Source organism: Pipistrellus hanaki, assembly GCF_964339955.1.
Source record: "Pipistrellus hanaki genome assembly, chromosome: 3".
NCBI classification, from domain to species: Eukaryota; Metazoa; Chordata; class Mammalia; order Chiroptera; family Vespertilionidae; genus Pipistrellus; species Pipistrellus hanaki.
The window spans coordinates 171,115,213-171,142,545 of NC_140505.1; the positions used below are offsets into that span (position 1 = coordinate 171,115,213).

Sequence of the window (27,333 nt, forward strand, 5' to 3'; positions counted from 1 at the left end):
CGATCACTCTGGTGTCTTCTGGGTCTCCATCCCTGCCTCCCCCCAACCTTCCTCTTCTCAGATGAGCGACCTCCTTTGCTGTCTGGAGCCCTCCTAACTGTGAGTCAGAATTGGCCCTGAGGTTTGCAATGCTCATGCTCTCCACTTGTCATCAGGAGCAGGTGTGTGGTCTCTGTGGGAATTTTGATGGCATCCAGAACAATGACTTTACCGGCAGCAATCTCCAAATTGAGGAAGACCCCGTGGACTTTGGGAATTCCTGGAAAGTGAGCCCACAGTGTGCTGACACCAGAAAAGTAGGTTTAGGGTCTCCTTGTGGGCTGTGGGTGGGGGGTGTGGGGGGTGGTATGCCCTGCAGTGGTCACAGGGCTCCGAAGAGGGTCTCTTGGATCCTTCCGGGTTGAGTGTTTTGGTCTATTTCTGTTCTCTTGCCTTGTTCCCCAGGTGCCGCTGGACATGTCCCCTGACACCTGCCACAACAATGTCATGAAGCAGAGCATGGTGGACTCCTCCTGTAGGATCCTCACCAGTGACCTTTTCCAGGACTGCAACAAGCTGGTGAGGGCTGCCGGGAGCCAGAGGCAGAGGCGCGCTGAGGGCTGGCCAGCGGCTTGGGCACTCAGAGCGCGAGGGTCTAATTCTGGACCCAGCCTGAGAGCCTTGGAGATTATCTGCATAGGGTCACCTATTTTCTCCCTTTATTGGTGCAAACTGGGAAACAGAAAGGATAATGGGCAGTTTATGGGGAAAGCAACGCTTGGCAAGTCATTTTTCTTCTGTGCCAGGCATAGCTCTTCTGAGCATCAGCTTCTCTTCGGGGCATCAGTTTTAGAGCCTGTGCCCCCTCGAGTCATCTTGTCTCCAACTCTAGAGCCAGGAGTTTTGTTTTCCTGTTACCTCACTATATCTTCAGTCCTGAGTACTCTATCCTCTCCCCTCATAAAACCTCCTAGGTCTTGTCTCAAAAACCCTTTTCTGGCCTTAGCTCCAGAAGAGGGTGTTGAGGCCTCATTTTATGGCTTGCTTTTGTGCCTTCCTCTCCAATGGTGGGAAGCAATTCCTCAAACACACATGCCACTGTGTAGCACCACCACCGTGGGCGTGACTGGTTGGATACCTGTATCTTGGTTCTCTTTCTATCCATCCAATGCTTTTTGGTCCTTGAGGATGCCAAAGACACTCAGGATTCCCTGATTTGGTGGAAATCCTGGGCATCTGAATAGGAACAGTGGAGACAGTGAGAGGAGTCAGGGGAACCAGGATTGTTGGAGGGTGTTGGAAATAATGACTCACTCAGTATCTGAATTCATTCCTTTCACAGCGACCCTGAAAGAGGCCAGTGTGTATAGTGTCAGGTTTGGTGGGAAGAGAAGGTCAGCACAATTCCTGTGATTGAGTGTGGATGGTGGATAGGCTACCTCTTCATGTAGACCTGGGGTTGGTCCAGGAGCACACAGGCCGGTCCTACTGTCCAGCATACTAGTCACATAGCACCTCATAGGGCAATGTGCGTGGGTCCTGATGTATTCCTCTCTCTTCTTGCTGAATGGAGGCAAGGGAAATAGAGTGAGCAGTGTGTGTGTGTGTGTGTGTGTGTGTGTGTGTGTGTGATATGTCTATGTAAAAAAACATCCAAACATCCATGAGGTTGGGAGTTGGTTTTGGGGATGGATGGGTGATTGAGCAGATAAGTAGACAGATAGAAACAAACGTTCTTTTGAAAAATTCTTAGACACACTATACTATGAAAGACTGGTTTTACTTAATATTTCTTGCTGGAATACAGACTAGAAGCTGGAAATTCTGCCTTCGTACCCATTCCCTCTTTGGAAGCATTGACCTACATTTCCCCTCCTACCCGAGACCCCCCCTTTCCCATACACTGACCACCAGAATGTTCCCATCCAGACCAAGAGCCGGAGTGCCTTTGTCTGGTCGCAGGCCTGAGCCACCCTGTTGCTCCCTTGCAGGTGGACCCTGAGCCATTCCTGGATGTCTGTATCTATGACACCTGCTCCTGCGAGTCTATTGGGGACTGTGCCTGCTTCTGTGACACCATTGCTGCCTACGCTCATGTGTGTGCCCAGCACGGCAAGGTGGTGACCTGGAGGACAGCCACATTGTGTCGTGAGTTCTGGTGTCCCTCAGGGTCTCAATCCCTCTCCCCATCAACTCCTGTGCATATAGACATTAATATCTTAGAGTGGGTTCAGGATGATAACTTCATGGGAGAGAAGGCAGAGCTCTAGTGTGGGGATGGATGACAGAGGGCCGAAGGGAGTTAAGACACTGATGTGAGTGAGGAGGGCAGGGGACAGAGATCAAAGACATTAATATGTAGAAACTCTGAAGAAATTCTGGAAGTGGGAGAAGAAAGAAGGAACAGTGATGAAAAGAAGAGGGAAGTGAATATATGTCTTTAAATAGACACTATATTTGCCAACATGAGTGATCAACTCATACATTTATATAGGGTCTTCCCGTGTAAGCAGCTGATGGTTTCTATATGGAAAACCAATTCAGAACCACTGGGTTCCTGGTATAGGTGCTTTACAAGTCCAGCAGCCTCTAATAGTGGTGACTCCTGTAGTTCCTTTGTCCCCAATGTTCTTATCACCTCCCCTAGTGTCATCACCACCACCACAGGTCTCACCATGTCTGTCTGGGGCCTGGATGCAGTCCTGGCATCTCAGTGGGTGCAGGACTGCCTGTGCTTTAATGGTTACACTCGTTTCTTGTCTACACAGCCCAGAACTGTGAGGAAAGGAATCTCCGGGAGAACGGGTATGAGTGCGAGTGGCGCTACAACAGCTGTGCCCCTGCCTGCCCTACCACCTGCCAGCACCCCGAGCCACTGGCCTGCCCCGTGCAGTGTGTGGAGGGCTGCCATGCACACTGCCCCCCAGGTCAGCCACCTGCCCTGGGTGGGGATGGATGGAAGGATGGGGGGATGGGACAGTTTTTTAGGAAAGGTGATTCCTTGTCCTACATCATCTCAGCCTTGCCCAGTGGTGCCCGATCCCCAATCCTATAACCCTGGGTCCTGTTTGCACATGTCCTTTCATCGGAGCCAGGCCAGCTATGATTTTTGTCAAATTGAGCTTCTGTTTGCTTATTTATGGTTCTATTGCCTGGAGCAGCACTTTAAAAATATTTTTATTAAATTTTAGAGAGAGAGAAAGGGAGAGGGATATATCGAGAGAAACAGCATTGATTGGCTGCTTCCTGTATGCCCCCTTCTAGGGATTTAGTCCAAAACCCAGGCCCCCTTTAGTTAAAGGTCAGTCTTCCTTGTTGTAAAGGTGAGTTTGAGCTCCTGATGAGAAGTTTGTCATGCAGGGAAAATCCTGGATGAGCTTTTGCAGACCTGCGTTGACCCTGGAGACTGCCCCGTGTGCGAGGTGTCTGGCCGGCGCCTGCCCCCCGGAAAGAAAGTCACCTTGAACCCCGAAGATCCCGAACACTGCCAGATTTGGTAAAACCTGGTTGTTTGAAGCATGAATCTTATTGTCTACTCTGGGGACCTGCTTAGAGGTGTAGGTTTTGGGAAAATGCCCTCGTTATGTAAGTTGTGAGGTAGTTTTTATTTAGCTTGTTTCTCTTTCTTTAAGGACAGACTAAATTGCTTCTCCAGGAAACATCTCTTAAGAAAACCATTAGGCTTCTTCTTTTATTTATTTATTTATTTATTTATTTTATTAATCCTCACCTAACGATATTTTCTTCATTGATTTTTAGAGAGAGTAGAAGGGAGGGGCAGAGACAGAGAGAGAAACATTGATGTGAGAGAGACACATCGATTGGTTGCCTCCTGCACTTGCTCTGACTGGTGCTGGGGATCAAACCTGCAACCCAGGTATGTGCCCTTGACCAGAATTGAGCCCGGGGCCCTTCAGTCCTCAGCCTGATGCACCAACCACTGAGCAAAACTGGCTAGAGTCCATTAGACTTCTTAATCTCTTCTCGCTGAAGGATGGGTGAAGTCTCACATTGTTCCTGAAGGTGACATCTAGTCTATGAAAGTCAGGCTTCCTTTTTATCCAGGGTGGGGATGTAGGGAAGGAAAGTGAGGCAGAGCCCTGACCCCTCAATGTGACTTAGACACCTCCAGGCTACAACCCAGGTCCCAAGACAGAGCTTTTGTAACTGGGAGGGAAGACTCTGGGTTCTCTCACCCGACTGCCTCTTGGAGTGGGAGAGTTTGGGGAGGTGAGAACGAGTCCTCAGGGTGAGCACTGAGCTTTCTGAAGTCCTGCTTCTAAGTAAGAAACGTGCATTTGGATGTTGATATATTCATATATCCAATACCACTTCTTATGGGAACTTAAACTTGAGAACTTAAATTCACTGGGGAAGGGGCCATGGCCACAGCTGCCAGAGTCAGATCCAGCCACAGCCATCTGTATAAACATGAGTGAACGCTGCCCGGGGTGAGTTCTCTAGCAAACACAGGAAACTAGAAAGTATGTCACTCATGCATTGTTAGCAAAGATGGAAGCCATAAATCGTGTGGGCCATGAGGAAGTGCGAATTAACTTCCCAGTAAGACCCTGCCTATCCACTCGCCCTCTGCTGAAACAGAGAATAAGGAATAAAGGAAGAGCCTGATGCTGGTGTGCAGCTCTGAGCCACAGGACATGAGTGTACAGCCATTTTCCCCTACCACTCTCCGTTGGCCACAGGGAGGGACAGCTACCAGGGTATGGACAGTAGTTACAGGAGCATCGCCTGGGAAGTTAACCACAGGCCACACATTCCAGGGCTCTTGGCCTTACTGGGAATGCTGAGGGCAAGTTGCCTAGAAGGCCAAGAGTTTACAGAAGAGAAGTTGCTAGCCTGGGTTGCATCTTCGGTCTGGAATAGCCTGCTATTCTCCAGGACACTGGTGGAAGGGAGAAGGGATCAGAAGGCTGGGAAATTTGGACTGGTAGTGTAGGAATGTGTGTCAGAGGCAACTGCACTGCTAAAGACTCCTGGTATGTGCTTGGGGCTGGGTGCAGGGTCCAGCCAGTTCCTGGCACGTGATAGGTGCTTCCATATGTCTGCTAGAGGAATGCATGAATGAGCCACTGACTTTCTTCCCCATCTAACATCTTGGGGACCCCTTCATGCTACTCCCAAATGCTTTGTTCTGTTAGCTAAAGCTGAGATTTTGAATCTTCATTCATCGTTCCAAAAATATTTTAGTCCAGTTTTTCCTCTCTTTCTGAAAGCCCAATATATTGAACATGGTCCAAAATTCATACAGTTTAAATCCTGTTATAATAAACTAGAGGTCCAGTGCACAGATTTGTGCACAGATTTGTGCACTGGTGGGGTCCCTCAGCCTGGCCTGCACCCTCTTGAAATTCGGGACCCCTCTGGGGATGTTGGACTGCTGGTTTCAGCCTGATCCCCACAAGTCAGACCGAGGGACCCCAATGGTGCATGGATTCATGTACTGGGTCTCTAGTATGCCTATAACAGGGGTCCTCAAACTTTTTAAAGTGGGGGCCAGATCATGGTCCCTCAGAGAGCTGGAGGGCTGGACTATATGAACTACTAATTCCTACTGTAACACCTCGGCTGCGCTCACTGCCCAAAAAACCTGGCGGGCCGGATCAGACTCCTCTGCGGGCCACATGTGGCCCGCGGGCCGTAGTTTGAAGACCCCTGGTATAAGATCTTTGGTTAATCTCTTCCCACCCGCCCCTTCCCCCTCCACTCTGAGATTCATCAGTCTGTTCCATGTTTTCAAGCCTATGCATTGAGTGTCTGCCCCCTGGAGGTCAGTGTGCATCATAGCTACCAGTTGAATGATCCAATGGTCACTTATGCTTATATATAGAGAGACTAGAGGCCCGTTGCATGAAATTTGTGCAATGGGGGGGGGGCGGTGCCCTTCAGTCTGGTCTGCATCCTCTCCAATCTGGGACCTCTAGGAGGATGTCCAACTCACAATCTAGGACCGCTGGCTCCTAACCACTCACCTGCCTGCCTGATTGCACCTACTGCTTCTGCCTGCCAGCCTGATTGCCCCCTAACCACTCCCCAGTCAGCCTTATTGACACCTAACTGCTCCCCTGCTGGCCTGATCACCCCCAACTGCCCTCCCCTGCTGGACTGATCATTCATAACTGCCCTCCCCGGCCATGACCCACTTCCTCCACCAGGACCCACCTTCTCTGTGCTGTGCATGTGACCCCCAGGCCTCTGGGCCCCGCCTCTGCTGTGCATGTGGCCATCTTTGTGGTGGCCATCTTGTGATGACATCACACATGAGGGAGAGACACCACCTAGGCTTTTATTAATATAGATACCATAAAGCGTTTATCTTCAGTAGAACTTTTACAAGTCCTAGACAGTGTCAAGATTTTAGAGCAATATTTGTCTTTGGAGTTACTTGGCAGAGGGTTTGGGTTGTAATTAAATATTTGTATTGCTAGAGATGCAGTTTAATAAAAAACAAAAATCTACTTTCAATGGCCATATGGATGGCCTGGAAACAAGAAAGATTCTTTTTCAGGTCTTAGTCAAGTTTGGCTTGTGGAATCCAGGGAAGCCTTTGCTGTGTGTGTGTGTGTGTGTGTGTGTGTGTGTGTGTGTGTGTGTGTGTGTGTGTTTGGGGACATATGTTAAAAATGATGTCTCACTTGGGTGGAGAGTGACCCATGGGAGCTCAGTGCAGGTGGGCCAGGCAGGCCGGTGTATGAAAACAGGTGCAGTGGTTCTGAGTAGGGCTGAGAAGCGCTCAGAGCCTCTTCCAGAACCATTTCTGTTTCTCTCCCTCTGCAGTCACTGTGATGGTGTCAACCTCACCTGTGAAGCTTGCAGGGAACCCGGAGGCCTAGAGGTGCCCCCCACGGAAGGCCCGATCAGCCCCACTACCCCGTATGTGGAGGACACCCCCGAGCCGCCGCTGCACAACTTCTTCTGCAGCAAGCTGCTGGACCTGGTCTTCCTTCTGGACGGCTCCTCCAAGCTGACCCCAGCCGAGTTCGAGGTGCTGAAGGCCTTTGTGGTGGACATGATGGAGCGCCTGCACATCTCCCAGAAGCGGATCCGCGTGGCGCTGGTGGAGTACCACGAGGGCTCCCACGCCTACATCCAGCTCCGGGACCGGAAGCGGCCCTCGGAGATGCGGCGCATCGCCAGCCAGGTCCAGTACGCGGGCAGCGAAGTGGCCTCCACCAGTGAGGTCCTCAAGTACACGCTCTTCCAAATCTTCGGCAAGATCGACCGCCCCGAGGCCTCCCGCATCGCCCTGCTCCTGATGGCCAGCAAGGAGCCCCAGAAGTTGAGCCGGAACCTGGTCCGCTACGTCCAGAACCTGAGGAAGAAGAAGGTCATCGTGGTCCCGGTGGGCATCGGGCCGCACGCCAACCTCAAGCAGATCCGCCTCATCGAGAAGCAGGCCCCTGAGAACAAGGCGTTTGTGCTCAGCAGCGTGGACGAGTTGGAGCAGCAAAGGGACGAAATCATCAACTACCTCTGTGACCTGGCCCCCGAGGCGCCGGCCCCAACACAGCCCCCTCCTATGGCCCAAGTCACCGTGGGTCCGGAGCCCTTGGGGGTTTCCACGCTGGGACCCCAGAGGAACTCCATGGTTCTGGATGTGGTGTTTGTTCTAGAAGGGTCGGATCAAATCGGCGAGGCCAACTTCAACAGGAGCAAGGAGTTCATGGAGGAAGTGATCCGGCGGATGGACGTGGGCCAGGAGAGCATCCACATCACGGTGCTGCAGTTCTCCTACACGGTGACCAAGGAGACCACCTTCCGAGAGACACAGTCCAAGCGGGACGTCCTGCAGCGGGTGCGGGAAATCCGCTACCATGGCGGCAACAGCACCAACACGGGCCTGGCCCTGCAGTACGTGTCTGAACACATCTTCTCGGCCAGCCTGGGGGACCGGGAGCAGGCACCTAACCTGGTTTACATGGTCACAGGGAACCCCGCCACTGATGAGATCAAGCGGATGCCTGGAGACATCCAGGTGGTGCCCATCGGGGTGGGCCCTCATGCCAACGTGCAGGAGCTGGAGAGGATCGGCTGGCCCAATGCCCCCATCCTCATCCAGGACTTTGAGACGCTCCCCCGAGAGGCTCCTGACTTGGTGCTGCAGATGTGCTGCTCCAGAGAGGGGCTGCAGATCCCCACCCTCTCCCCCACCCTCTCCCCTGCCCCAGGTATGTGGGCACCTTGCACAGGGGCCATGCCTTGGTGGGGATATGCCTCTTGGGTTCTAATCCCTGCTCCCTCCAGAGTGCCTGTGTCCTCACCTCCCAGGCAGGGAGAGGCATCTGTGATCCTTTATTGAGGAGGATCTGTTCTTGTAAATTCAAAGGTAAAGCAAGTCTATTGTTAAAATTTAAATAATACCAAATATAGGGAGTAAAAAATATTTATTTATCACTCAGCCTCATCCTACCCAATCCAACTCCCTGCCTTGGAGGTAACCTGTGAAATTAGTTGATGATCAGCTTTTTGACCACACTGGATGGATACAATTATTCTAAGTAGCTGATGCTCTTTGGGGGCAAGGCCAAGAAATGGTGACAGGTAGCAGTTAAGTGCTCAGATTTTGTAGCCGGACTGCCTTGGTTTGAACCTCACCTCTGCCACTTACTAGCTGGGCAATCATGGCAATTTTGTGTGTAATAATTTTGGGCAAGTACCTCTGTGTGTATTAGTCTTCTCATCTGTAAAATGGGGATAACAATAGTACTTTTTTTTTTTTTTTTTAAAAAAAACAAAACATTTACAACAGTTCCCAGCACACAGCAAGTGCTTGCCACTTTGCTATGATTATTGCCTTCAGAATGGATACTAATGTCTAATCAATTCCTAGTTCTTGAACATCTTTATTTGGTGTGTCTGGGACTATCCCAGAATAACTAGCCTTCTTTTAATGTCTCTTTATCCTCCCACTTTGTATCAGTGCCTTTGTTTCTTTGTGCTTGTTTTAATCAGAGCCACAGATTTATTGAAATTCTTGTGATATTTCTGTGGAAGAGAACAGGCATAGCACCATCTTACCCAGTCTCAGAATGGTGTTTAGGCCAGAGTTTGCTTCCTCACTATGATCTGTGCCAGAACAGTCTCATGAGCAGTAGGCATTTATAATCAGAACTAGAGGCCGGGTGCATGAATTCGTGCATGGTTGTGGTCCCTTGGCCTGGCTGGAATTGGGGCCAAACAGGGCCATCTTGCCCAGTCCTGATAGGGGCTGATCAGGGCTAGCCAGCTAGGGAGAGAGACCGAGGGAGGTTGGCTTTCAGAGCGCACTGACCACCTGGCTGGCTGGGGGGAGGGACCTCGGAAGGTTGGCCAGCTGTGGAAGGTTGGCTGTGGGAGTGCACTGACCACTAGGAGACAGCTCCTGCATTGACCATCTGCTCCCTAGTGGTCAGTGTGCATCATAGCTACTGGTTGACTAGTTGTTAAGTTGACCAATTTTAATGGTTGCTTAGGATTTTATATATATATATATATATAAATACCTTAAAGCACTTACCTACCCGTAAGACCCCGAGGCCATACTGCTGTTCCATTTCCTTTTGCTATCTCCCTGATTTGCTGCTCCAAAATCTCACTCAATTCTGGAAGAGTTGCAGCCTCCTGTTACTGTGAGAAGAGATGCCTCTTGCTTTCATGGGGAAGCATTTAAATTGCCGTTGAGTGGCACTGGAGTCTTCCCAATGCCTCCAAGCCTGGGGCACTCCTGGCCCCCTTATCTCCTCCTGGGCTCATCTTGTCATCCTGCAAGACCAATGATGACACGTCCCATGGTGGTGCCACGTGGTTGGGCTGTGTCTGCCCATTGAATGCAGCTGTGTGCTGCAGTGGTTGATCCCTGCTGGCACTGTGTGCTCACCTTCTCGTCTCTCTGCAGACTGCAGCCAGCCCCTGGATGTGATCCTCCTCCTGGATGGCTCCTCCGGCTTTCCAGCTTCTTACTTCGATGAAATGAAGAGTTTTGCCAAGGCTTTCATTTCAAAAGCCAATATCGGTGAGTGAGGCGCCTGAAGGAGCAGGTTAGAAAGGGGCTCTTCTTGGTGCTCTGTCTGCTCAAAAGTGCCATTCCATGTCCTCTTTCCACCAGGGCCTCAGCTCACGCATGTGTCTGTGCTGCAGTACGGAAGCATCACCACCATCGATGTGCCATGGAACATAGCCCAGGAGAAGATCCACTTGTTGAGCCTTGTGGACCACATGCAGCAGGAGGGAGGCCCCAGACAAATTGGTAACGTGGTGCCATGGGCTGGGATGCAGGGGCTGTGTCTGGTCCTCATTCTTGGCATGAATGAGGAGTGATCTTGGCTAGTCACTTTGGTTTTGGCCTCAGTTTTCTTTGCTCTGAAGGGAGGGCCTAGATGTTCTTTCTGGTCTCATCTGGATCTCACTTGTGTGTGAGACTTCCTGAGTCTCTGAATCATTCTGCTTTGGATCCACCTGGAGACAGGATGCCCAGTTGGCTTCAGAAACACCTTCCCCGCAGCCAGGAAGGACTCACTTGTGTGGTCTGTTTTCCACTCTCAGGGCATGCTCTGGGCTTTGCTGTGCAATACATCACGTCGGAAGTCCATGGTGCCAGGCTGGGTGCCTCTAAGGCAGTGGTCATCCTGATCATGGGCACCTCCACTGATTCTGTGGCTACAGCTGCCAAGGCTGCCAGATCCAACCGTAAGTGTCCAGTGTTCAGTGTCCATCCTGAGACTGTGCTAAATTGCTTGAGGATCAAAAGTGGGAAGGTGTTATTTCTAGGTATCGCAGATGATTTTAATGTTCCATACCTGCCTGAGGCCAGGTTTCAAACAGGAGGAGCTCATCCAATCAATCTCTGCGCTATTTGGAAACCAAGTAGTAATGTATGTGTTAACCCTCCATTTGTCTATAGTCTTTAGATTTTTAACATTTAATTTTCATTTTGTGTCCAGGGATGGGTCGTAGCTCACACTTTTGTTTTTTGGTTTTTTTTTTTTGTTTGTTTTTTTAAGTCCTTGGTCTCTCACCACCCTTTCCATGTCTGAGGCCAGAGGGATTCATATGGGGCCTTGAGAACCATTGGGGAACTTCCCGTTTTCAGAGCCCTTTTCCAGTACCAGCCTAATGGGTTTGGGGGATGAGTGATGGAAAAAGACAAAGAAAGGCTGCTGCTTTTGGGAGGGGATGAAATAGGCATGACCTAGCCTGTGTGTCCCATAACAACTTGTGCTGTGAATATCAACAGAATGTGAGCCCGGACAGGTGGTGTGGTGATGAGGGAGGGCCAGGTGAGTTGGATGGCGCTAAGTCCTCTCATGGCCACCTGTGAATGTCCAGCCTGGAAAACACGAGGCTCTATACAGATACAGGGTGTAGCTTCAGGCCAGTCCACTTGGTGCCCACCTGACCAGAGCAGGTTGGCAGAGACCATTTCTTATTCCTCTGCTCACTTAGGAGTGACAGTGTTCCCCATTGGAATCGGGGACCAGTATGACCCAGCCCAGCTGAGGATCTTGGCAGGCCCAGATGCCAGCTCCAATGTGGTGAAGCTCCAGCGCATTGAAGACCTCCCTACTATGGTTACGCTGGGCAATTCTTTCCTCCACAAGCTGTGCTCTGGTGAGTCTGGTAATATCTTTCTTCCCCCCACTCTCAAAAAATAAAAACAAAAGCAACAAAGCCCATTTCAGAGACCTGAGGGTCCTCATGCACAAGATTTTGGTCTTAAAGGAAGATTGTTGCATAGACCAGGACCTTTAAGTTTCTGCTCATGAAAAGTATGTACTATGAATCTCCAAGGGGCTACCAGACAGCTTGCTGGGTAGAGTCCTATTTCCTGTTCTAACTTCCCATCCAAAATTTAGCAGAAAAAGCCCATGCTCACTTGTGCATAGGCATCTACATTAATAAATGGGGAAGATGCAAATTGACCATACCTTCACTATGCCCACTAGCCAATCAGGAGTGAGTATACAAATTAACCCAACAAAGATGGAAGGTTAATTTGCATATGCTGGCACCTAGCTGCTGGGCGCAGGGGTGGACACCTGAGTTGTTGCCATGGCAATGACACAAGCGTTCTGCACCACCCCAGCAGCTCCAAGCCTCTGGGCAGCGTGGGAAGGCGGAAAGGCAGCTCCGAGCCAGAGCAATGTCAGAAAGGCAGCTCTGGTCTGGGGTGAAGGTGGTGCCAGCAGCCAGGGGAAGGAAGGCCTATTTTTGCACAAATCTTCATGCATCGTGCCTCTAGTCTTAGATAGAGAAGTAGAAAATAGAATAGGGAATCTCAGCATCCTGTAGATCATAGTCTTCTTCCTCATACCCTAGACTCACTCTCAGCATGAATACATGGGCCTTTAGAAACACAGTAACATAGAATCTAATATCAAAATACCATAGTTTAAGTTGATTTAAGATTAGAAACCTTCCTTTAACCACATGTGATTTATTTGACCTGGTTTAATATGTGTTCCTAATGTAATTAGTGGCGAGTCAAAACCTACTACAGAATTATTGCCCTTTCCTCCTGGTAGAAAATTTCAAATTCCCTTTCAAGCGTTGAGGATCTTGCCTCATTTCCTCCCTACTCCCCCACTGGTACTGATTTATGGAAAAGAAAAAGAAGATACTGACTTTGAAAAAGCTTTATGAACCATAGTTATTGCTGTATTGTCACTATTGCTATCATCACAATTAGAAATAACCACAAAACCCTCCTGAAGAACCATGGGATGCCTGCATCTTATCAGGTGTACCCACACCCTCACTGTTAAACCCACTCAGATTATTTTCAGAGTTAAGTCAACTTCAAGGACTAGCCCAGGTAGCACATACAGACATTGTGAATGGCCTAGACTTTCTTGGTGATGGTGGGAAACTCAGTTCTGGTTTGTGTCTGTTTCAGGGCATGTTAGAGTTTGCATGGATGAGGATGGAAATGAGAAGAGGGTAAGTTCCCCTTTGTTGACCTTGAAAAAAGAATCAAAAATGTACATTTTGGGTCCTTGTTCCTCATTGTACACTTCTCTTTCCTTATGGTCTTGGTCCAGTTTTCTTTCTTAACATTATATTATGTTCTGTTTGTTTTATTTTTCGGGCGAGGGGATAGGTCCATTTATGAATCTTGTGTTCTGTTTTCTGTCTCCTTGTCATTTAGGCCTATGTCCAGGTTTTAGTCTCTATGTCCTCAGAGGGGTCTTGTCCTAGTAGATGGGCTTAGAGTTGGAGCATCTCATCCTCTGTTCTGCCTGAATCTGATTCTTTCTTTTGCAGCCTGGGGATGTCTGGACCTTGCCAGACCAGTGCCACACAGTGACGTGCCTGCCAGATGGCCAGACCTTGCTGAATAGTCATCGGGTCAACTGTGATCGGGTGCCAAGGCCTTCATGCCCCAACAGCCAGTCCCCTGTCAGAATGGAAGAGACCTGTGGCTGCCGCTGGGCCTGCCCCTGTGAGTCCTTTGCTTCTCCAGCCTAGAAGTGTTAAAGGGGTAGTGCTTTTAGCTGGGTTGTGCAGAAAGGGAGACCAGAAGCTAAGCATCCTCTCTCCTCACCACAGGCATTCATAGTGCTACCTTTACCCATATCACACCCTATCATATCATCTGGACAGGTTTTCATTCAGTCCTAGGGATCCCTGTTCTCTTCCTGTGTCTTTGTTTTTATTTATTTATTTATTTTTATTAATCATCACCTGAGGATATTTTCCCATTGATTTTAGACAGAGTAGAAGATAATAAGGGAGGGAGAAGGCAACGAGAGAGAGAGAGAGAGAGAGAGAGAGAGAGAGAGAGAGAGAGAGAGAGAGAGAAGTGATGTGAGAGAGACACATCAATTGGTTGCCTCCTACATGCACCCTGACTGGAGCTAGGAATTGAATTTGGAACCCTGTGATCTTTTGGTGCAAAACCAACATTCTAACCACTGAGCACACCAGCCAGGGCTCTTCCTATGTTTTTGGAGGGTGCTTATGGTGGGCAGAGACATTCTCATTCACTTGCCAAGTGTGAGCTCACACCGTTTCTTTCCCTTGTGACTTACTACATTCTCTTAGAAGTTGGGGCTGGATTCCTTGACAATATTCAATAGCTGGAGTATTTGGGATCCCTTGCAGCATGGATGTCAACAGGCCAGGAGCATTCAGTACGGGCATTTGGAAATGCCAGGCTGCTCAGGGATTTAGGGAGTTTGAGTGGAAGAAGCTCTTGGAGAGGCTGCTCAGCTCTGACCCATGGTCCATCCAGACCCACCCTCTGTCAGTGGCTGTGCTGCCTTGGTGCACAGTTCTCTCTTGCAGGTGGAGATTGCCTGTCTGAGAGTAAGGGATGTTAGTGCAGCCTCACTAATTCATTAAACTGCCTCTAAGTTCTTTCTTGGGCTTTTATTTACCCACCACCATAGAAGTGATCATAGTTTGTTTGGAAATCTCACCTCCAACTTCATCTAGGTCCACAGTTAGCTTTCAAGTCATGTATGGCAGTGGTGCCTTCCATTGGAGGGATTTTCACGGAATCCTCTTACATAGATGCATGATTAGGATTCCCAAGTGGTGCTGTAATAAGAACCTTGAGAATTTGTTGATTACATGAGGGAATGAGTGGCAAATGAGGGAGTGCTGAGACCCAGCCATTTGTTTTGGCTTTGGAAGTATTTCTCGTGTGCGATCTCTTAAGGGATCAAGTCAACATGGCCACTTGTACTGTTAGTCACTTGGCAGATGAAATGACACACGTGTTTTTAGGTGAACTTTCTTTACAATGAGATCATGAGCTCATGCTTTGCTTAGCTCCTCATGATTTCAATGAGTCATAACACCCCTAGAACTTAACTTTGTTTCTTGGGCCAAGGCAGAGTGGAGCATTCACTTCGCACGTTACATTGTTTTTTTGAAATATGGTTCTATAATTTGCCATGTTTTTAAAAAGTGTAATGCTTGTTCTTGTAAGCTTTCCCTAGGAAAAGATTTAAAGCCATGTATTACTTACCTGAGGCACTCTATCTCTCAGAATCTCAGATTCCTAATATGTAAAAAGGAGGAAACAAAACTATAGGACTTGAAAGGGCCCGTTCAGCTCTCAACTCTGTTTATCTGTGAGCACTTTGGTAACGCTGGCTCTTTGTGTGGATGGGAGTTTGGATAACGGCACATCCCTCATTTGCTGTCCCCTGTGCAGGTGTGTGTATGGGCAGCTCTACACGGCACATCGTGACCTTTGATGGGCAGAATTTCAAGCTGACGGGCAGCTGTTCGTATGTTCTATTTCAAAACAAGGAGCAGGACCTGGAGCTGATTCTCCATAACGGTGCATGCAGCCCTGGGGCGAGGCAGGCGTGCATGAAGTCCATTGAGGTGAAACATAACGGCCTCTCGGTTGAGCTCCACAGCGACATGGAGGTGAGGTGACTTTTGCGGGTCCCATGGCAAGGCAGCCACATGAACGTGGTGGCAGTTGGTTTTAGCTGGCATTCCTATTAGAGACGAAGCCTTCTGCCTGACTAGCAGAGTACCACCTTCTTTGGAGGGGCTTCTTGCCATCTCCCTTGTTTTGGTGTAATTTGATGTTGTTCTGGGCCCAGATTTGGTGCCACCTTCAGGTAGCATTAAATTGTGAAGGTAGTGCCAGATTCTGGCACTGGTAGAAAATTGGAGTTGACAGCAGTACTGTTTACCCAGCAGGTATTATGAGTCCAGTGCCTCAGGCTTGTTAGCTTTCCAAAAGAAACTATTTAGTGCCTAAATTAGGGCATTTGGAAATATGTAGGGCCCCAAGAAAATGGATGGCTCCAAAATTCAAAAAGAAAACTGCAAAACCGATTTAAATAAATGTTTGGTTAAATGCTTACTAAAGGTTATGTTATGACAATTTCTTTACTTGTTCATTTAGAAATCATAAATATTTCATTATGTGAAAACAACTTATAGGTTAGATCTCATTTTGCAAGAATTCTTGAGTGTGTGCTGCAATTGCTGAAAAATCATAGCTAGTCATATATTAGATGAGTAACTCACAGCCAAAATTTTAAAATTAGAAAGGAGAAAAAGCCTTCCAAAACATTTAAAGCAAAAATAATATCGTAGTTGTGAATACATTGAATATGTTTGATATGCTGTGTGATGGGGCCTCCAAAAAGCTCCTAATGACTCCCCCCCCCCAAAAAAAAAGAAAAAAAGAAAAAAAAAAGGCTTAAATTAGTCTTGTTAGCTGTTCCTGGAGACACTGATGAGCTGGCAAAATGGCAATTTTCCTAGCCTATCCTGAGGGGTTGTCTTCCTGTGTGGAGCACACAGAGACTCAAGGTTCAAGGTGCTTCAACCACTGGGTTTTCAGGTTCCAGGTTCATGGGTCTCTGTACAGTATTATAATGGTCTGTTCTCCTGCCAAGCTCTTCAGAACTCCTTTATTTTAGAAGAGCTGTTGATAAACATCAGGGTTTGTGGATAACCCTGGAATTGAATGTGGTGAATGTTGGAGACTGTTAGTAACTTCAGGAAGAAGCTAAGAGTGAAATTTTCGAATTCCTTATTGCTGTTATAACTGATGGGTTATTTTCTTCTTTGGGCAGGTGGGGGTGAATGGGATTCTGGTCTCTGTCCCTTACGTGGGTGGGGACATGGAAGTCAACATCTACGGTGCTATCATGTATGAGATCAGATTCAATCATCTTGGCCACATCTTCACATTCACTCCACAAAACAACGAGTTCCAGCTGCAACTCAGCCCCAAAACCTTTGCTTCAAAGATGTATGGTCTCTGTGGTAAGAACATCTTGAACCCTCCCTCCTTTTATACTTACAAAACTTCCCTGCTCTACTCTCAGGACTCTTGGATGCTTGTGTTTCTGGTCCAGTAGCAAGTTTCCAATGCTGGTGGGGATGGAGAATGGCCAGGTCTCTGGCATCAATATGCTGGCACCCACAGTCACCAACCTGGTCTTTCCTTGTTTCTCTAGGGATCTGTGATGAGAATGGGGCCAATGACTTCATGCTGAGGGATGGCACGGTCACCACAGACTGGAAAAGGCTCGTCCAGGATTGGACTGTGCAGCAGCCGGGGAGGATATGCCAACCTGTTCCCGAGGAGGAGTGTCCTATCTCCAGCACCTCCCCCTGCCAGGTCCTCCTCTCGGCACTGTTTGCTGAGTGCCACAAGGTCTTTGCTCCAGCCACATTTTATGCCATGTGCCAGCAGGACAGTTGCCACCCAGAGCAAGTGTGTGAGACGATCGCCTCTTATGCCCACCTCTGTCGGTCTAATGGAGTCTGTGTTGACTGGAGGAGAGCTGATTTCTGTGGTGAGTAGCTATACATATCCCCTAAAATTTGTGAATCCTAACTAATTGTGGGCTTGCTCAACTTCCCTGGTACTCGGATTCTTTATCTAGGTAACGAGGATCCAAATCCCGCATTTCTTCTGATCTAGGATTTCAGTTAGTATCAAAGAAGGTGGGAGATGCATAAGTAATTCGAGTGTTGAATTTCTATGTAAATGAAAACACAATCATTTCTAGTAGTATTCTAGTGTTCAGACAAATGTGATGTTAATGTGTTAGGCACAGACGGGCACCAGGAAAGAACAGAATAGTCAGTCATTTTGAATTTAAAGTTCCACCAAGCTTTAGCAAAGCCTCCCAGAGTAGGCCATGCCTGAGCAGAATTTTGGAGTGTGAGTGGAATTTTGCCATTTGAATACCTAGAATTTTCTTAGTTACAGATGCCACAGGGTAGATATCTCCCCTTCAAGGTCAGCTTCCCTATTTGGACTCGATCTAATATAATTCTGTACTCTTAATTGGTGGGGGAGAAGGGATAGAGAAATCAATATGTACAGGCATCTTGGAGTCTCAGGGTTTATGAGTTTATAAGTATACATCTCTCAGCTTTTACATGGGGCTAGAGAACTTGGGCATCCTAGTCATAGCTCAGCTGTTGATGACACCAGTTTCTGCATCTTAGAATGAAACAGTTGGACTAAACAACCTCTAGGTTCCTTTGAGCTCTGGATTTCTGAGTGCATGTGGATGATATGGCCTCCTTTCTATCTGCCTGCAGATCAAGGGGAAAATGTTAGTTTCTGAGTTATTCATATTACCTTCTCTGCTTAACTAATATTTTGGTCTACATCCTGACTATTTATTGTGCATAGGAAAATCCTTGATGCTCAAAATCCTTAGAGAATTTCTCTGCATTGGCACCATGAGAACCTAAGAAAGGGGTTGAGCAGGGCCAGGGTGGAAGGAATAAATCACCTTGTAGCTTCTTTCCCAAGGCAATTCATCATAGCTGTAGATTCCTTACTTTATTTTAAGAGGAGTTTGTAAGCATTAAATATACTGATAAATGTATTCAAAAGAAAGAACGATGATACTTCCTAAGGACACACAGGTTCATATAACCAGTTATGATTAAATTTGGCTGCAAGTAACAGAGAAATAAAATTCTCTGTCACACAGTGATCAGAGAGAGGCGGTCCAGCTGTTTCTGGGCCTCAAACTGGAATCTAACTTTTTGCTCACCCTCAGTTGGGTGTGGGTTTTCTGCAGAGTTTAAGATGATGCTCTAGTTATCATATCTAAATTCCAAGAAGCAGAATAGGTGAAGGATGGAAAAGGGAAAAAGGGTATGCATAGTTTTTTTTTTTTTTTTTTTTTTTTTTTTTTTTTTTTTTTTTTTTTTTTTTTTTTTAAGATTCCTGGAGGCTACTATAGGAGTCTACCCTTCTTCTTCCATAGATCAAAGCTTTGTCACATGACTACCCTTAGTTGCAAGGGAAGTTGGGAAATGTAGTCTTTATTCTGGGTGCCTCTGTATCCCTCTGGTGGGTGTGAGCCATCCAGAGTGACCTTCTTCTCCATCTGCAGCTATGTCTTGCCCACCATCCCTGGTGTACAACCACTGTGAGCATGGCTGCCCCCGGCACTGTGAGGGCAATTCAAGTTCCTGTGGGAACCATCCCTCGGAAGGTTGCTTCTGCCCCTCACACCAAGTCATGCTGGAAGGTAGCTGTGTCCCGGAGGAGGCCTGCACCCAGTGTGTCGGTGAGGATGGAGTCCGGCACCAGGTAGGAGCCCTGGTCTTTCACCTCCCATGGGGCTGCTTCTCTCTGGGCTCAGTAAGATGAACTGTTCATCAGTGATTGGCCCCTTCTAACTTTAGCAGCAGGGGTTGACTCTTAGGGGGGTCATTGAGGGGTAGGGGAGTAGTATGACATAGTGGCTTTTGAGTTAGATCTTTGTTCATATCTTGACTCTGTCATATATTAGCTGTGCTAATACTTTTATCATTATATTCATATAAATAGATGCTATAGGAATCTAAGAAAGGATAGGAAAATAATATTTTATATGGTGATGCCCACCATTATATATTATATACCTTGCATTGTACTAACCACTATCTATTCATTATCTCAAAAATTTTCAAAGGTGGGTTTTATAGGATATTAACAGTTACCTGTGGTTAAGAACATTTAAAGAACACTAGCTAGACAAGTTAAATAGATTGCTTTATTGTAGGGCTATTTAAAGTTTTTAATGTACTAACATGTGGAAAGTATTTAAGAGGGTCTTCACCTATCAAACTTATATAACCATGAAATTTGTATGTGTGGTGGATGAGTGAATGTGTGTGTATGTGTCCGCGGGCGTGCATGTGGACTAGGACTAGTCTCTTGGACTAGGATTCCAAGAACACACTGGATATCTTGCATCATCTCATAAATACAAAACATCTATGAGAAAACTAAGGCTTAGCTTAGGGCACTGCCCATGGACACAGTTTGTGAGTTATGGAGCTGAGTGTTGAACTCAGAATTTGAAGCTATTTCTGACTCCAGAGAACTTGCTTGTTCCAATATATGAAATTGCCCTTTTACTAGGTCTTTTTTTGTTGTTGTGGGGGGGGGGGCGGGTTTGAGTTTTGTGGAAGTCATCAATTCTTTTAGCCCTTTAGGAGTTATTTATACATTTTGAAAGGATCCTCCCTTTCCTAAGATGATAGTCATATCTCTTGAAAGTTGACAGACAACATGTGTGTTTGTTGGACCTGGGGCAGTGTGTGACTGCGCACGTTTATGTGTGCTGTGGTTCTGACTTTCATCCTTGACAGTGATATTACAGAGCATGGTAGAGGGAGGAATACATTTGGATTCTAGCAAAGGAGAATCTGTTCTATGATCATGTGCTGATCCCCAAACCTAACATCTCTGTCATCACAAGAAGGGCTTTATCACTAAGGGATAGGGTTTGGTGACTTGCCACGATGTTTAATCACCGCTAGGAGAGCTCCTTAAGGCCAGATAACCAAACGGGGAATGATGAAAGCAACAACTCCAGTCACTACACTGTTCTTCCCTGACACAGTAAGCCAGGAAATGGACTATTTTATTCGATTCTCCCTAAAGCTCGGTAGAAACGTCATTATATGTCCCACTGAGTGGAAGAGGAAACTGAGGCTCAGATGGCACAAGGGGATAAAACGCATTCTTATTCACTACACCAGGATATCCCATAGTGTCTGCCATTGATCTCATCAGAACCCTGAGCTAAACTCTGAGCTAACTGGGAGTGCAGATCAGTACGGGCATCCATTAGGCCGTTACTTGGGTGTTCCACCTGCTCTGTTTGTTTTTAGGCTCCATCCCATTTGACAGATAAACTCAGAGGGAAGCCCAGCCATACTCTACCACTATATTTCAACTTGCCAATTTAAGTAACTTCCTGTACCACAGTATTCTCCAAACGAGCTGACAAACCTTACACTGCTCTCCCTGCTTTGCACAGCTCCTGCACTCCTGCTGGGCTCCAGGGATGTGTACCATTCACATGTGGGGCTAGCACCCAGTGGTAATTGCAGACTGGTTTTGCTGCTGGTGGTAATATACTCTCAGAGGGAGGCAGATGTGGTCTCTACTCCCTTCTTCACATCCTGATGAGAAGTCAGCTCAAGTTTGCAAAGTGTTTCTGGCTCTGGGGCCATCAGCTGTCTGCAGGGGGCTAAAAGCTGGAAGCTTGTGAATTTTATTTTAGTGTCTCTACCCCTCTTTTCTCTACACCTCTCTGACCCTGTTTCCCCTCTCACTGCTCCCTCATCCTCAGTGCAACACATCGGGAATATGTATTCACATGGTATAAAGAATGCTTCCAAATAGTGCGCTATTTTTGACATAGAAACCATCTTATAAAAATGTTTTAAAATCAAGTAGCATAAAACGAATTAATTAAAACTATGAAGGGAGCACAGCCGGTTTTAGTTATTTCAGAAAATACTACAGCTTACACAGATGAAAACAAGTATCTTATCCAGCCACCTGCAATTGCAGCTTTTACTTTCAAAGTAGCGTTAAGAACAAAAAAGTCTAATATGAAAAATATTTCCATTAAATGAAATTTTTTTTAAATGAAAAATTAAGGCCAGAATTTTTTTCCTCTAGGAAATAAACCAGGGTATAAATCTCTTGTGGTAACATCGGAAGGGCAAAATATTTACCAGTTTCCATAGCTCTTGTTTAGGTTACAAAGTGCACTGTAAAGATGGGAGCCTTTGTTGCCGGCTCAGAAGGGATCCAGAGCTGTGCTGGCTGTCCTCTCTTCGCATTGGGGAGCAGGGGGTGCTGTGCAGGGCAAGAACTGCTTCAGTGCAGCTCAGCAAGAACTGCCTCCATCACCCAGAAGCCTAGCGCCCCTGCCTGGAGCCTCCCTTTCTCTCTGATCTTTGGATTCTGTAACCTATACTGTTCATTTGCATCTTCTCTTAAATTCTCAGCTGTGGGGTTATATTCCTTCTGTGACCTTGGGGTTTGAAGACTTCTAGGTTGCCTTGCCGAATTCTCTGTGGGCCATTCTTTTGTCACTGAAATCTTTAATTGCAGCTGGCTCTCATATCTGTTCTCCTGTCTCAGTAAATTGTCACATCCTGGCCCTGGAACCTGGGGTGTGAGACAAGGCTGCCTTGGAGATGGCTTGTGCTGATGCAGGAGCGCCATCTGCTGGCCCACTCACTGAATAACCCGGCATGTTATGCCCCTATTTAGCTGGCCGCTGGCGGTTTTTAAAAGCTTAGTGTTAACCAGAAAGGGCTTTTCCAGGGGCCCAAGATTCTGTCTCCTGTCTCAGACAGGCCTCCTTAAAGCTGCCTGGGAAAATAAAAATCCCCAGAGGAGGAGCTTTAGCACCTGCATATGGTCATCTATTGTGGTGTTGCCCACTCTCAGGATAGTTGTAGCATTATTTATTCTTAAATTTAGATATCTGAAGTCCACAAAAACAGGCTCTTTAAAGAGCCTCCTTTAAAAGAGAGGAAAATCGCCCTGACTGGTTTGGCTCAGTGGATAGAACTTCGGCCTGCAGACTGAAGGGTCTCGGGTTCAATTCTGGCCTGTACCTTGGTTGTGGGCACATCCGAGGTGGGGGGTGTTCAGGAGGCAGCTGATTGATGTTTCTGGCTCTGTATTCTTCTTCCTTCCTCTCTGTAAGAAAAAAAAAATCAATAAAGTATTAAAGAGAGAGAGAGAGAGAGAGATCCCTCAAAATACTTAAAAACTATAACTTCTTCTTATTTCACCACTTTTACCATTTAAATGTCGAAATACCACCTCCTCCCCACCATTTGCCATTTCTTGGCATCACCCAGAGGCCTGAAGGAATGAGTGATGCTTCCCCACTTCTGCCCCTTTGCCCAGGTTCTCTGCTCCCACCTCTGAGGCCAGCACCCAGGGCCCCTCTCTGTGTCTTCCTGGCCCCCAGAAACACTTCAATAGCAGCTCCTGCAACCTCTTTTTTGTTTTTTTTTTGTTTCCTATTCCTAGTTCCTCGGCCCTCCCTCTCAGTCCTGCTACCCTCACCATTTGGCCCTTATTTAACAGTTTTCCTGGGAAGCAGGGCCCTGCTTATAAAGCTCCAGGGCTACCCCATTGCCCACCAACTTAAGCTCAAGCTCCTCAAGTGGGCAGGGAAGGCCTCTACAATTGCCCACTGACCCACAGGACATTCTCCCAACTGTTCCACACCCAGAATTCTTTCTCCTCCCCCAGCTCCCCCCACCCCACTCCACCTGCCACCCTTCACAGGCACTTCATCAGGAAGCCTCTCTGAGGGCCCGGCCCCAGTGAACTCCTCTTCTTTGTCCTCCTGCAGCCCTTTTATGTTTCATTTTGAAAATAGCGTTATTGAGATATAGTTTACATATAATAAACAGCAGCTAATAAAGTGTACAGTTGGGTGAGTTATGACACGTATGTACTCCTGTAAAACCACCACCACAACCAGGACAAGGGACGTTTTCATCAACCCCCAAGGTTTCCTTGGGCCCCTTTTAATACGTCCTCTGACCCCCCGTTCCCATCCCCAGGCAACCATTAGTCTGCTTTCTGTCACTATAGATTTGTTTATATTTTCTGAAATTTTATATAAATGGAATCATGTAGTATATATTACTCCCTGGCCTGGCTTCTCTCACTTAGCATAACACTGTTGAGATTCACCTGTGTGTGTTTTGTTCTTCGATAGTCTGAGTAGTATTTGACTATTTATGGCGGAGTAGTATTCCACAGTGTGGATGTATCACACTTCATTTATCTCATGCTACTTTTCCTGCATGATCTTATTTCCTCAAGTTGACTGTACTTATCCAATGTCTGTCAGGCACCGTGACTGCTTATGAGTAGCAGGTGTAGAACACATGGTGTCTAGGGCCAGAATGCCAGATTCAAATCCTGGGTGTGCTACTTGGTCATGTTCCTTCTCTGTGACTCAGTTTCATCATTTATACATGAAGATAATAATAGTACTTGCCTGATAGGGTTATGATAAGGAACATAAAGCAAATAAACACAAAGTCCCTAGGAAAAAAATCTTGAACATATCTAATGCTAATTTTTATTGGGAGGCAGCGGAACCTGTTGTTAAAAGGGTGGATTCAGAGTTCAAACCCTACCTCTGCTGGTTCGACCCCAGAACTGCAAGTGCCTCAACTTTCTTATTTGATAAGTAGAGATAATAATAAACATATCCTCGCAACAAGGTTGCAGTGAAGTTGGGGGAACTGACTTCCGTTTACTCCAGAGCTTTCTGCCCTAATGTCCTGCACTCCTTCTGAACCTCGTTTTCTCTCAGTTCCTGGAAACCTGGGTCCCAGACCACCAGCCCTGCCTGATCTGCATATGCCTCAGTGGGCGGAAGGTCAACTGCACCTCGCACCCCTGCCCCACGGCCAGAGGTGAGTTCATCCTCTCTGGGGCTCCCTCCAGGCCCTATAGCCACCATATACACATGTGGATTTCCTGGGCCTGGCCTGTTTCCCAGGCCAGACCACCCTTCCTTACCTCTCAGGGCTGGGGTTCCCCTTGTCCTACACCTGGAAAAGCTGCTCTCAGAGCTTAACCCTGTCCCACCTTGACCTTCAGACTAGAGTCTCCTGGAGAGCACATTCAGGGGTCAACAGCCTCATTCTCATAAATCCCATAGCCCGTGTTGTGTAAGGCCTGGGCTGGTTTCTATGGATGATGGTCTGCCTGGTGCACGAAATTTGTGCATAGATAGGGTCCCTAGGCCTGGCCGGTGATCAGGGCAATTGGGGCCTTCAGGCTGCTGCCTGGGGGCCTTCCTTCCAGCTGCTGGCCAGGGCCTCTCTTTCCTGGCTGCTGGCTGCTGGCTGCTGGCTGCTGGCTGCTGGCTGCTGGCTGCTGGCTGGGGCCTTCCTTCATTCTGTGCTGCCCCCTGATGGTCAGTGCACATCATAGCAAGTGATTGAACTCGCAGTCTCCTGATCAAACTCCTGAGGGGACACTTTGCATATTAGCCTTTTACATATATAAATTGTTGACACTATTACAGATGTCCTCCATCCTCCCCATCTTTGCCCACCTCCATCCAGTCCCTGCCACCCCTCCTCTGGCCTTCTCTGCTCTGTTGTCTGTGCCCATGGGCAAAGTATATTTATATTCTTTGGCTGCTCTCTTTACCTTCTTTGAGAGTCTGCCATATTTTAGATCCTGCTCCAGGCTGTACCACTGTTTATTTCTCTGAATTCTGCGGCATTCTTTTTCCAGCTCCCACATGTGGGCCGTGTGAAGTGGCTCGCCTCCACCAGAACGCAGACCAGTGCTGCCCGGAGTATGAATGTGGTATGTGTCTCACCTTGGGCATTCTCCAGGGCCCAAGCCCTAGCCCCAAGTGAATGGGTGCTGCAAGAGACATTTGGTCTCAGGCACAGGGTGTGCAAAAGGAGGTGGGCAAGGGCTGATTGGATTTTCTAAATAATGGAAAGAGTAACCTCTAGAAAATAGGATTTCCTGCCTAGAGAAATTCTGTAGTAAATCATTAAATGTCAGATTTGAAAGCATTAATTAAAGACTGGGGTAATCACTGGTGGGGGAAAGTGTTCAGAAATTGACTGAAGAGAAAGGCCAAAGCAGCCCATTTTCTTTTTCCTTTCTGATGATCTTAGATGTGAAGAAGGTCACACACAGGGCACCTTGATTTCAGCAAGATCTGACCTGAGAACAGCTGGTGTAAAGTAGATCTGAGAATGTTAACAGTAGACAGAACTGGGGGGTCATTTAGTCCAAGTCTTCATTTTGTAGACCTTTTAGGCTTCTACAATGTTTCAGGCATGTTGCCTTTATTATTTCATGGCATGTTTAGACTGACTCTATGCGGTAGAGTTCCCACTTTGCAGGATTTGAAACAGAAGTCTAGAGGGTTCAAGTGACTTGGCTGTGACCTGAAAGTCCTAGCATATGACAACATAATCAGTATGAGCTTATTGTATGATCTAGATCTATCTATCTATCTATCTATCTATCTATCTATCATCTATCTAACTACCTACCTATCATCTATCTATCTCCCCCCTCCACTTCTACCTCTATCTGTATCTCTACCTTTAACTCCTAATTACCATCTAACAGAAGTCTGTTTACTACCTAACAGAAGTCTGCACGAATAGAAATATAGGGTGCCATTCACAGGTAATACAAGAATAACCTTGCTAAACTCTGAATGGATGTCTTATTTTTTTCCTGTCCCTTAGTGTGTGACGTGGAGAGCTGTGACCTGCCCCCGGTGCCTCACTGTGAAGGTGGCCTCCAGCCCACATTGACCAATCCGGGGGAGTGCAGACCCAACTTCATTTGCGGTAAAGCCTCTATGGAGAGGAGGTGGTAGCGAGGCCACTCTCTCTTGGCCTGGGGAAGGTGTCCTGTATTCTAGTTAGCTGACTCTAGTAGGGTTCGGGATGACTAGGACATAGGGGTCAAGGTCACCCCTGGATTGATTGAACCTTCTAAAAATCTTCCCAGCTGCATGATGCTGAAGGTGTCCTGGGAGTGGGCACAGCCAGAGGCATGTCTCAGTTGAGCTGTATTATGAGGTAATTGTATCTGAGATGAAGAAATCTCCAGACCTAATCTCTATTTACTCTCATTCTCCCACACACCATTGAGGGGAGGAAAAGTTTCCTTGGTTTGTCCTCATCATTGGACCTTATTCCCAAACAGATGAACAATTTTCTCCCCTTTGTATGTTTTATTATCTAATCGTTAAATACTATAATTTAAGCATGGGGTTGTACTAAAGTAAGATGTGTCAAGAAACTGAGTTCTGTATTTAGATACTTAGAATACCCACTTGAAGTCAAGCAGAGTTCTTTTTAAAAAAAAATATATTTTATTGATTTTTTACAGAGAGGAAGGGAGAGAGATACAGAGCTAGAAACATCGATGAGAGAGAAACATCGACCAGCTGCCTCTTGCACACCCCCTACTGGGGATGTGCCCGCAACCAAGGTACATGCCCTTGACCGGAATCAAACCTGGGACCTTTCAGTCTGCAGACTGACGCTCTACCACTGAGCCAAACCGGCTTTGGCCAAGCAGAGTTCTTATCTTGTTGATTTAGAATCTCTCTTGAGCTCCTAGATGTAAAAACTCAAGAGTGAGAGGACACCTTGTATTTGAAGGAGGCTGTGAATAGGCAAAGGACACAGGATAGGATTTGGAATTTATAAAACATTGTGAGTTTGACGATTGCCGTCATTCTCTCATTCAACCTTCTTAGAGGACCTGAAGCTGTAGGGTATTGTTCTAGGGACTGAGGTGGGGATAGGATCACATAAGCTACCAGTATATAAAAATGCTTATCAGCTCATGGCATCCAAGGCCTATCTGGGTCTTAGGGATTCTATATCTGATGCCTCTGAGAATCAATAGCTGGAAGGACTTTATCCCATCCAAATGTGCATGAGAAGGTGGTAGAGGGGGACTGAAGAGTCTTCTCTTCTTCTCCATTAAAATTTCTAGTTTCACATTTCTCCTTTTGATTGATGTTCACATTCTCTGAAGACTAACTCCTTTTAGGGATGTTTGAATACCCCACA

General features: G+C 47.1%; 1 protein-coding gene across 1 annotated transcript in view; it reads left to right on the forward strand.

Moving 5' to 3' along the window:
- VWF (von Willebrand factor) overlaps positions 1-27,333 on the forward strand; it is a 118,184-nt gene that overhangs the window by 69,300 nt on the left and 21,551 nt on the right. The window contains exons 23-41 of the mRNA XM_084878466.1: positions 156-296; positions 445-558; positions 1,971-2,127; positions 2,748-2,906; positions 3,340-3,475; positions 6,775-8,165; positions 9,872-9,988; positions 10,082-10,222; positions 10,519-10,662; positions 11,419-11,583; positions 12,869-12,912; positions 13,237-13,414; positions 15,137-15,357; positions 16,527-16,719; positions 16,914-17,255; positions 18,822-19,021; positions 24,072-24,174; positions 25,007-25,081; positions 25,990-26,094. Coding sequence (XP_084734592.1) covers positions 156-296; positions 445-558; positions 1,971-2,127; positions 2,748-2,906; positions 3,340-3,475; positions 6,775-8,165; positions 9,872-9,988; positions 10,082-10,222; positions 10,519-10,662; positions 11,419-11,583; positions 12,869-12,912; positions 13,237-13,414; positions 15,137-15,357; positions 16,527-16,719; positions 16,914-17,255; positions 18,822-19,021; positions 24,072-24,174; positions 25,007-25,081; positions 25,990-26,094 — 4,126 coding nt within the window. The remainder of the gene's footprint in view (positions 1-155; positions 297-444; positions 559-1,970; positions 2,128-2,747; positions 2,907-3,339; positions 3,476-6,774; positions 8,166-9,871; positions 9,989-10,081; positions 10,223-10,518; positions 10,663-11,418; positions 11,584-12,868; positions 12,913-13,236; positions 13,415-15,136; positions 15,358-16,526; positions 16,720-16,913; positions 17,256-18,821; positions 19,022-24,071; positions 24,175-25,006; positions 25,082-25,989; positions 26,095-27,333) is intronic.